At 41.9% G+C, this 11,063-nt stretch overlaps 1 protein-coding gene across 4 annotated transcripts in view; it reads left to right on the top strand.

The window, feature by feature from the left end:
* LOC146077655 (putative G-protein coupled receptor 21) overlaps positions 1-10,512 on the top strand; it is a 106,494-nt gene extending 95,982 nt beyond the window's left edge. Inside the window, exons 1-3 of one of the 4 annotated variants that reach the window (XM_083186054.1) lie at positions 1,319-1,439; positions 3,913-4,903; positions 8,583-10,512. In XM_083186054.1, the coding sequence (XP_083042180.1) occupies positions 3,967-4,903; positions 8,583-8,884 (1,239 nt within the window). In that variant the 5' untranslated portion in view covers positions 1,319-1,439; positions 3,913-3,966 and the 3' untranslated portion in view covers positions 8,885-10,512. Of the gene's footprint in view, positions 1-1,318; positions 1,440-1,506; positions 1,651-1,873; positions 1,958-3,912; positions 4,904-8,582 lie in introns of those variants that run through there. The other 3 variants (XM_083186053.1, XM_083186055.1, XM_083186056.1) reach the window with 3 other exon arrangements.
* The last annotated feature ends 551 nt before the right edge of the window (positions 10,513-11,063 follow it).

The following is an 11,063-nucleotide window of genomic DNA, read 5'->3' on the forward strand; positions in this document are numbered from 1 at the left end:
ACTTGTATAGTGGGCGTGGTCTCGGTGTGTGGGTGTGACCTAACGCCGCGATGTATGCTGTGTGATGTCAGGTAGTTTTCTTTATTCAGTTCTGTTGTGTTCTCCGCCCCGGCCACTGTTAAAAGTTCTTAAAGTAGTAGATCACCTGCGCACTCATTAACTTTATTGTCGTTTATTTATTTATAAAGTGCAACCAAACACAGTAACTTTTTTTAAAACAGTAATATCAAATAAAATGGAACATTTCATGTTTTTTTTTAGCAAGATAATGAAGCGATTGGATATATTTAAGAAGAATAAAAATGTAAAACAGCAAGTGATTAAAAAAAAAAAATTTGGGTTAAAAAAACATTGGTACTTGTTTCCTAGCAGGGCGCCCACTAAGCTATTTGCTTAGTGGCCTATTCTGTGTAGTGAAATCGCATCGCAATGCCCTTTTTTGTGGTGTGAGATGCGATCTCAGTAGTTCATATGGTAAAACACCTAAAACACCACCACTCTCCACGTCACCCCAAAGCGTGGCAAGCGGCAGCGGTACACGTCCTCCGACCTTTTCATACCCCCACTATCCACGCAGGCGTAGAGTTGATTTTATATAGTGTAGCGAGCCCCGTAGATTACTTTACATGTATGCTGCGCTCGCCACGCTTCGGGCTCGGTGGCTCGCTGTGCTCGCCACACTATATCAAATCAACTACACGGCGACGTGGATAGCGGGGGTATGAAAAGGTCGAAGGACGCATTGCGCTGCGCTCGCCACGCTTCGGGGTGACGTGGAGAGTGGTGGTGTTTTAGGTTTTACCATATTAACTACTGAGATCGCATCTCACATCTCACGCCACATATGTCCCCAGTGAGTTTTTAGCAAAAAAAATATTTTTTATTCACTTTCTGGAATGTATGGTTTTCGGAATAATTTGGATAACGGATACTCGGATACCGGATATTAAACCTGTATTAAGAAAGTATATTATGATTAATTCAATACACATGACATCATACCTCCCAACATGATCCATGCCAGGAGGGACACAATGCTCTGCTTCTGCACTTTCCCCTTAATGTACAGTATGATTGTCATCACCTGTGTTAAGCAGGTTAATTGAGGAGAAAAGTGCTGCAACACAGGTGATGGTAATCATACATCAAGAGGGAAGTGCAGGAGCAGAGCAATGTGTCCCTCCTGGAGAGGGTCATGTTGGGAGGTATGTGACATGTCATGATGGGATACTGTATGAAGTGCCGGAATGCACTGACTCTGCACCAAAATAACTTGACGTTTAATAATGTGGCAACTGATACTGATTGAGTAATAGGTGCTTTGTGGGACTGCCAGATATAGGATGCTCTGCTGCCCCTGCTGGTCATCTTTAATCTATAAAAGGCAATTAAGTACAGCTGGTCCACCTTTTAATTAGCAGTCTACTTCTGGGTGATAGGTAAGCAGCTGCATAGTAACACATGACAAACAGAACTTTTCCAAATTGATATAACTACTCTAATAGCATGGAGCAACAGAGCTCTGGTTATGTGTTGGAACAAGTGATATAAACATAGCTTTTTTCAGGTGATCAATATTCTGATCTGGATACAAAGGGTGTAAGAAAAGAGAATTCCAAGTGCTATTCTCAGATGTTGCTCTCTTACATGGTGGGGCATAAATAAGATTACTTCTCTTCACAATGACTTACAAAATTTCATGTTGAGCCTTCTACAGTTGTGTTCTTAGTATAGTGATTTTCTGCAGTGTTGATGCTTATCTTAGTGTATCTGTAATGTACCCTTCCCTGAGCACACCCGAGAACTGTTCCCCCTGCCTTCAGCTATGCATTGTATAACTTATAGGAACATTTTTAAGCCCTGTATGGAATACATACACCACTCGAGGCGGGAATGCCGGCGGTCAGAATCCTGACCCTGGCATCTCAAAGGGAGAAATCCAGACAATGGTAATCGGGTAAGTATTCTTAGCTTCCCTCAGTCTAACCTCCATGTTAGGGCCTAACCCCTGTACCTTGCACCTAGTTTTTCCTCTGCAGGCTATATTTGCCCACACACAATGCGTTTGGGCTTCCGAAGCGAGCTCCTGTTCACATCACATTGCAAAGTCCAAAAAGTAAGTGCAGCATGTACTTTTTGAACTAGATCGTATCACATCTATTTCAAAACGCATGCTGCTTTAGTATATTGCAGCATTTTGAACTAGATGCAATGTGATCTAGTCCAAAATGCACAGTACACATTGCACCGTGTATGGGCACCTTGTCACAAATTCCCCCCTAGTGCTTAAAGTACCTTAAACCTAAAGGCCCATACACACTAAAATATTGGCTGGTTGGAATGAAAATCTGGGAACAAATTACAATCGACCATTTGCTCCAGAACGCTGGAAAATGGACAAAAGCAGTAATCTGCATAAAGGCCCATACACACTAGAAGATATTGGCATCAATCTCGTTCAGAAAGGGGCTTCTGAATGATATTGATGGCAATTCTATTGTGTATGCTTAATATCTTTAGCAATGCGCCCCTGCTCGTTTTTAATGATCTCGACCTCTTCCGGACATGCAGGTCAATTTGCCGGTATTGCTCATGCAGTTTGCAACGATTGTTCAGTGTGGATGCACAATATTTCTCCTGATCAGCTAAAGGGAAATTGTTCACCAATATCTTTCATATCTTCTAGTGTGTATGGGCCTTAAATCGTCCATTTTGTTTCTTGGACCAATTTGTGTCTGTTTTCCATGTTTAGAAACAAATGGTCAATTGTCATTTGCTCCCAAATATTTCCAGATTTTCATTCCAACCAGACAGATTGGAAAGCTAATCTTCTAGTGTGTATGGGCCTTTAGTCAGGATTCCAGTGAATATCTGAACCCCTCCTACAATATTTATTTATCTTTGGAAATCCAATACTACCACTTTTGACAAGCTTGTAATTGCAGTTGAACAGTCTACTATACAAGGATGCGCTTAGAAGAGTTTTTAGGCCTGATTTTGATTTGGTATGAAAAGGCAAGGAACCTGCGACCACCGATCACTACAGGGGTAAAAACAGGAGCGCGCACCCGGCGATATATCGCCGGTGCGCACTCCCATCGTGGGCAATATGGTCGCTTAGCGACCATATTTCCCGCGATATTATACAAAATCGCTGCCGTGTGTACGCGCCTTAACTTTATTCCCACATCAGAATCGGGAAATTACAGGGCACATGACTGTAGAGATTTAGATTTCCATTTTGACTTTTACTGAGTTTCGTGCACTCTGCCATAATATGAAGGGAATCTTGTAGGAATCTAGCGAAGTGTCTGATGGGTCTAGTTCTCATTACTATTAATAATTAGGTTTTAAATTTGCTGTGTTTACTTGGCACTCAGAGGCATTTATCATGCTTCACTGCCTAAAGTATCACTTCTGAAAAGCTGCTCTTTGAGGAGCCAGCCTTACAAAATGGTGGTGATTATCCTGCTGAGGTGTTCGTAAGGATAACTAGACTCACCCACTCCCTGCTCAGAATTGCCCTCCCCCTCGACATGTTAATCCTATAATTTCATACATGCAATTATCCTGCAGCTGAGGTGTTTGTAAGGATAACTAGACTCACCCACTCCCTGCTCAGAATTGCCCTCCCCCTCGACATGTTAATCCTATCATTTCATACCCTCCAACATGACTCATTCCATTAGGTCCAAAATTCTCTGTTTATGGACTTCCAGTGTATGATTGCCATCAGATGTGCTGAACTACTTCATTGACAAGAAATGTTTTACCACAGGTGAGGGAAATCCAAGAGCAGAGCATTTTGTACCTAATGAAATGGGTCTGTAATTTCTTGCTACAATGTAATATTTGCTTTATAGTAATGGCTGCTGATATCACTGACCTACTGTTTTAATATGTCCTTTGTAGGTTGCATCCCCATCTCTTGAACACTGCTCCACTGCAACCTTTTTCAATTCAGTCATGCTGTCTTATTTGCTTAGGGCCTTGACCAACTTCTCTACCTGGAACATAAGCACTATGGAGATGGACCAGAAGCGCATGGCAGAAAGGTGGTGGTTCACCGAAAATAACTATGCCCTGAAAATTGGAATCATCACAGCGTTGGGGTGTCTTATTATATTGGGGAACCTGTTTGTAATGCTAGTCATCGCCTCATCAGTTTCTGGTTGGTCCTGTAACAGTCGCTACATCTTGATCTCCTTGACTGGCACAGATGTCACATTGGCCTTGGTTGTGGTACCGCTCAATTTGTATGGAAGCCTTGTTCTGGAGCCAGGTGATGACAGTGAAGATTCCGCTCTCGGAGCTTACTGTCACATAGTGGCTTACCTCAACTCTTCTGTGTTTGCCTCTTCCATCTACTCTCTGGCCACCATCAGTCTGGAGCGCTATGTGGCTGTATTCTTTCCCTTGCACTATAACAGAGTAATGAGCCGCCGCCGGGTCAAGCTATTAATAGCAGCAGCTTGGTTGTTGCCACCTATCTTCTTACTTCCTATTTCCATTCCTGGTGGTAAAATAATCAATGTCTATTTTTCCCGGGCTTCTCTTATCTGTAACCCAGACTATGCCAGTAATATGGTTTACTCTCTCCTGCTCACAACAGTCATCTTTTTCCCTTGCTCAGCTATAGTCACATTTGCCAACGTGCGACTGTGGCTGGTTGCAAGGAAGCAGAGCAGGCGCATGAGTGTGGGCCTCTCTGGCAGAAACCAGAATTTGGGTATCCCCACAGTGTGTGAGAATGTGACTGGGAGCAAGCTAGTTGGCATAAGTAACAACCTGTGTACAACCAAAGGACAACGAAGGAGTGATGCTGCTTCTAAGGTATTGATTCCTGTGGTCTGCGTCTTCTACACATGCTGGGCACCGTGCATGGTCACTATTCTGTATAACGGTAAGACACCAACTTAGTACTTGCCATACCATTACAATGTATTGTAAAGTCCAGTATTTCACATTCTTTCCAGTTTTTAATACTTCTAAAATTAGTTTATTTTAGAAATAAAAACCCAACAAACATGCACCTCTGACTTTCCAGTTTCATACAAACATAATCCAAGATGACCTCATGGGGCTCTAGGCAAGATATCCGTTTGGGGCCCTCCTTGCTCAAACCATATACAGCACTAGATTTTTGCTGCTGATTGCAGGTGGCATTATTAAGCTGTGTACACACGGGGGCGATAGGGGCTGAAATCGCTGGGAATATGGTCGCTGGCGACCATATTGCCAGTGACGCCGGGTGCGCGCTCCTGTTTTCAGCCCCATTCTAATCGCTGGCCGCAAGAGCTTGATCCTGCGACCAGCTGATTACCTCTGGGGCTCCCCCGGCAGAGGTTCCTTTTCATCAGCGACCATCTCTGGCCGCTGATGAAAAGGAGAAACTGAGCAATATATTGCTCAGCCATATATTGCAAGCAATATATATCCCCCGTGTGTACGGGGTTTTAGAGTACTTTGTATGTGTACAGTGTACCAATATATGCTCGGCTGCATGATCATTGGCATTGTGTATAAAATCTGAATCCGAGTTTAGGTCTTTTGGATGAAAGCTTACTACCTCTGTGGTTTAAAGTGATTTAAAGTTAACTGGCTGCCAACATACAGTGGATGAGACCACTTTGTGTATCTGATCAAAGAACTTTGGGAGTGTGAGCAGGTCCTTGTGATGTTATGACGTCACACGGTAGTCGCTCAGTGCTCCTTTTGGGAAATTTTGGGACGTCGAGGGTATCTTTATGGGGCTCCTTGAAACTTGCTGGGCCCTTGGCAGGAGCCTATGTTGCCTTGCGGAAAACCCACCTCTGAATAATGTACTTTATAAAAGATATTAATAATTGTGGTATTACTGGAATTATTAGCAGTCCCTATCACGATGGATTGTTTCATATTTAGGGCTGTGGCGTCTACATAGGAGGTGCTGCAGGACAGTCCAAATTTCAAATAGGGGAGCCACACAAACTGCCACCCCAAATGCTGACTCAGTTGGCAGTTGGGGCTGCTCCTTTCATTTGAAGTTTGGACTGAGCTGGAGTCCCACCTCTGGCGCCACCACTGAAGGTAAGCAACTATGTCTTTATGCATGGCATACAATATGGTAGATTGATAAGCTAAGCTAGTTTTTTACTGCACCCCCTACAAAATAGAGAGGTAAATGGGCACCCAAAGCATGTATGTTGCTTGGGGCCCCATGATATAATCCAACTCTGGTGTAATTTCATTTTGCTGAATTCCATTTCTCCAGCATATACAATGACCCCTTCTAATGTTAGTCGGTTTTATATGGTATCCATACATCTACGATCAAAAGGGCGGAGAGTTTTTCATGTTTTTTTGTAAAAAATACTTTACTTTACCATCCATGTGGGTATAGTGTTAGATTATAATAGCATGCCCAGTGCAGCAAAGCACCGTGCCTGAAGCAAGGTGAGCGCAGCGGTATACTTATACGGTGTTGATTTCTACAGATGTTGACATAGACACAATAAACATGTACAACTCATGTGGACCTTTGTCGACCTTGTTCATGTTGACCTTTGTCGACCTTGTTCATGTTGACCTTTTTAGTTATCCTTATGACTGTAGACCTAGACAAAGCGACAATGTCAAATAATATCTTGAGGCCAATAAATGTTGTACAGTTTTACCTTCCCCTACTGAACCTGGGCCTGATTCAGACATGTTCGCTAGGCTGCATGTAAGCGCAGCCTAGTGAACAGGTAAATGCCGTCTGCCCAGCGAATCACCTCGGCAGCATGTGAGAGGATGTGTACGGTAACACATCCCCTCGCATTAAATCATGCAATGGCCGCTCGCCATCAAAATGATTTTTTTCAGTCTGAAAAGTAAGTCAGTGCTTTTCATATGGCCATTGGCCGCTGATTTCCAAATTCGGGGTGGGTGCTGAAATCATGTGATGTCAGCTGCCCGCCCCAAGTGGGCATCTCCAAGCTTGCATTAGCAGGGAAACAGTCCTTTTGTATGTACCAATATGTTCAGTTGACTTTAACTGGATCCAGATGGTAGGTCGACACGATATAGTAAACATGCATATGGTTGAAATGGTCAAAGGTTCAACCCAAGTAAAAGGGGTATGGGTCATTGGATAGACAGCAAGTAGGTTGACAAGAATGAAGGTCCACAGGGTCATTAGGTCGACATGGGGATTTTCACTTTTTTTTTATCCTGAATTTCAACGCAGTAAACATGGACACTGAAATGTAGCACCTTGTCCCCTCGCAGGGCTTGCTATGCTTTGTGCACGGTGCCTTGCTATGCTCGGCAAACTATTTTATACTCCCACCATGCTCTAGTGCAGGCATTCCCAACCACGGTCCTCAAGGCACACCCACAGTGCAGGTTTTAGTGATATCCAGGCTTGAGCACAGATGGTTTAATCAGAATCCCTCAAATACTAATTAAGTCACCTATGCTCAAGCCTGGATATCTACAAAACCTGCACTGATGGTGTGCCTTGAGGACCGTGGTTGGGAATGCCTGCTCTAGTGGATGGTAGGGCATGAAATACCGCCTGTGAGCTCAAAAAAGTGAAAAACCCCATGTCGAACTAATGCTTGTGTTGACCCAACCCATGTCCAGTCATGTCGACCTTCAGTTATGTCGACCTAATGCTTGTAGACCTAGTGACAATATCCCAGGAAAAGGCCGACATGAGTTTTGGGGGAATTTCTTCTTCTTTTAACCTCTTCAAACCTTACCATCCACGTGGACAATGACTGTCTCGAAGCATGACGAGTGAAGTGGCGCACTAATAGGGGTCCATGTGCTCAAGTGTCAACATTGACACAACTTTAATATTCCACTCCGAATTTTAACACTGCTAATATCTGTTACAAACAGTAAGCAACCAAATGTGCTTCTTCTGAAGTTAGCGACTTAAGGTAGCATTTAAAAAAAGCAGATTAACCATTAAGCACACAATTATTCTATCCACTTCTCAATTTTGTTTTCTGTGCTTTTGTTATGCTTTGTAATGTATATAGTAAATATTAGTTTTTCGGAAACTGTCAATACTGCTGTCCCCGCAACGGCATGACAATCTGTCCATCAATGAGTGATGCTTGCCTGGGTCCAATGTGGGGGGGGGGGGGGGGGGGGTGCTGCGAATGACCTTTGTTTATTAGAGGAGGGAAGAGGGTGGCCAGGGTGAACAAGCAGCATATTATGAGCATGCCCATAGAAATGCGCTGGGCATTCCCGATGGTCCCTGTCTGCTTGGGAAAGGCAGCTAGTGTCACATGACCTCAGTACCAGCACCGAATTCGGAGGACAGAGTTTAAATGAGGCTGACTTTTTCATTACGAGTGGCAAACAAATCATTTGACTAGACGGCATTTACCGGTTTGCTAGGCTGCGATTTACACACAGCCCAGATAACAGGTCTGAATCAGGCCCACAGTAAATTGATATTTTTGCGACGATAGGAGCAGGTACACTACATATAGAAAAATAAGTATCGTTAGTAATGCAAATATACACATGATTTGTGGTGAAACCTTTTATATGAATTTTCATTTGGATGCACATTGTGATCTTTACTTTTTCCTTTTCAGCAATTACACATGACCGGGTTCCAGAATGGGTGGAGTTTGTGGCCTTGTGGCTTCCAAGTGGAAATGGTTTCCTAAACTGCTTTGTGTACTTCTGGATCAACAAGAGTTTCCGGCAGAAATTCAGACAACTGGGCAGGAATCTGTGCCCACGGAAATGCTGCTACTGGAACCATCAGAAAAGGGGTAACAGAATGTCCACGTTCCGAGGCCCAAACAGTAATGTTATTGCCACCTTGCAGGAAAGGTCATGCAGCATGTCATCCACTTGTATGCTCCTCCCCCAAGCAGTGGACTCTATTTAGAATATTGATTCGAGAATGCACTTATATAAAATATATTCTTATCAATGTGTTCCTTTGCGGGACCTTTAACTGCACTTTTAAGCCTTGAGACTTTACCTGGGACGATGTGTTCAGATCCATATTAAATGTACGTGCTATATGAGTAACTAGCCTTTGATATTAAATGGCTGATTTATTATAAAACCTAACTCTAAAAATGAAACAAAGTAAAGAGTCATGTTATGTCTTTGTTTCTTAAATTATCAACAATTTAAAAAAAAAATGAATTCTTATATGCGAAGTACCCCCCAAAAATAACTGTTCTGGTCAGAAAAAAATAGCAAAAAAATAAAATAAAATAAAAATTAAAAAAATGATGTATTAAAAAAAATATAAATGTCAAACCAGACAACCGGTCCAAAAAATAATCCTAGTTCTAGTCTAGTCTTGAAAACATCCATGCAAATTTAAGCTTTTATACAGTCTTTTTTTATTAATAACTGCACACTGCAAAATGTGTACAGGTAGACTGGTTCTATCTTGGTTAATGAAGTCCAATGTTTTAATGTTCTGAAGATGGCATTTGAAGCAACAGTATGCAAAAAAATATGAATTAAATGAACTATACGGTAACTGTGCTGCAATGAGAAATAAGGAGCGTTTCCTCCCCTGTGGTGTTTATGGGTTTTGTATTTGTTAATCAGCCCATGACACTCAATGGAACTGCTCCAACTCTAATATTACCCATCATTTAATTATGTTCAGCAATATTATGGCAAATGTGCAATCTGCATGTGACACGACCGCCATCAGCAAAAATGTAGCTAATAGGTTGACAAAACACTATCGCTTACAAGCAAACTGTATATAGATGTATGTAGCCTAAGGTATCCATGTATTGACAGGTCCTATTACTCCGTTCCAATGGGACCTATAATGGGGATATTTTGTCTGTATTTGTAAATAAATATTAATATTTTGTAGTGTATGATATAAATGGATTTATCTAGGAAGGCAATATTTTCCTGTCCTGATACAGGGCCAGATGTATCAAGCTTCAAAAGTGATAAAATGGAGAGTGATAATGCCATGTCACAGGCTGGGTTTGAAAAATATCAGGCAGGAGCTGATTGGCTAGCTGTTTATCACTCTCCATTTTATCACTTTTAAAGCTTAGTACATCTGGCCCATAATCTGTACTTAGAAAAACAGAAGAAGGCCCATAATCTGTACGTCTCTCTTCCAACAGACTGGAGTTCCTAAAATATATGTGCCTTTCTGTATGAATTCTCACGGTTTTGGTTAAATTATCAATGTCTTATTAACATAAACTGTTTCTCTGTAGCAAGAGTACCTCTGACAATGACCTAGAGAACAACATTCACATGGCTGCTTAAAAAAAATAGTATCTCTGAAAATCTTTACCCTCAGCTTTGCCAACATTCATTTATGTTTTAGTTATGCCCGGCCCAAGTGGCGATAACTGTACTGCTGTTTGTGCCCGTAATTGTCTTCAAATTAATTTTTTTCCTGATTTGCTTTATTTTATTTCACTCTGTTCTCATAGTTTTTATTATATTTTCATTGTATGTGTATATTATTGTTAATAAGGCCAAATTATTAATGAAAATAAAGCCTCAGACATTTGAGAAGAAGTGTCCTGATTTACTAACTGTAAATGCTTCATCTATCTTGATTTCTGTCTACAATTTTTCCTCATTGCAGTCTTTAAGCCAGGAATAGGCCATATTATGGAAATGATACTTAATAGACTAATACCCCTTTCACATCACAAATGCCAGGTCGCACCTGGGATTGGATATGGGTCTGATGCTGATGTCATCTATGGGGCGGGCTGGAGAATTACAAGGGCCCATAGGTTTCGACAGGATGATGCCGTCTGAAGATGGCATTGCCTACTGCATTAAAGCTCCGAAATTATTAAAGGTTCCAGGTGCCCTAGGCCAGTGGCATATTTATACTGGCTGCACATGGGCCTTAAGAACTTCACACCCCACAGTACATTGGGACAGGTGATGGCTAACAAGCATAGAATAAATTAAGACCAAAAAAGAATAACAGAAATGTCTTTCCCTGTCGCACACCGCGCTCACAGCCTATTATAGATATCTTGAATAATTCTTCATCTTTGTTCAAATGGAAAGCTTATTTTTTTCTGTTTTCTTTCTCTCTGTAACGG

Source organism: Crinia signifera, chromosome 1, assembly GCF_055691185.1.
Source record: "Crinia signifera chromosome 1, ASM5569118v1, whole genome shotgun sequence".
In the NCBI taxonomy this organism is placed as follows: Eukaryota; Metazoa; Chordata; class Amphibia; order Anura; family Myobatrachidae; genus Crinia; species Crinia signifera.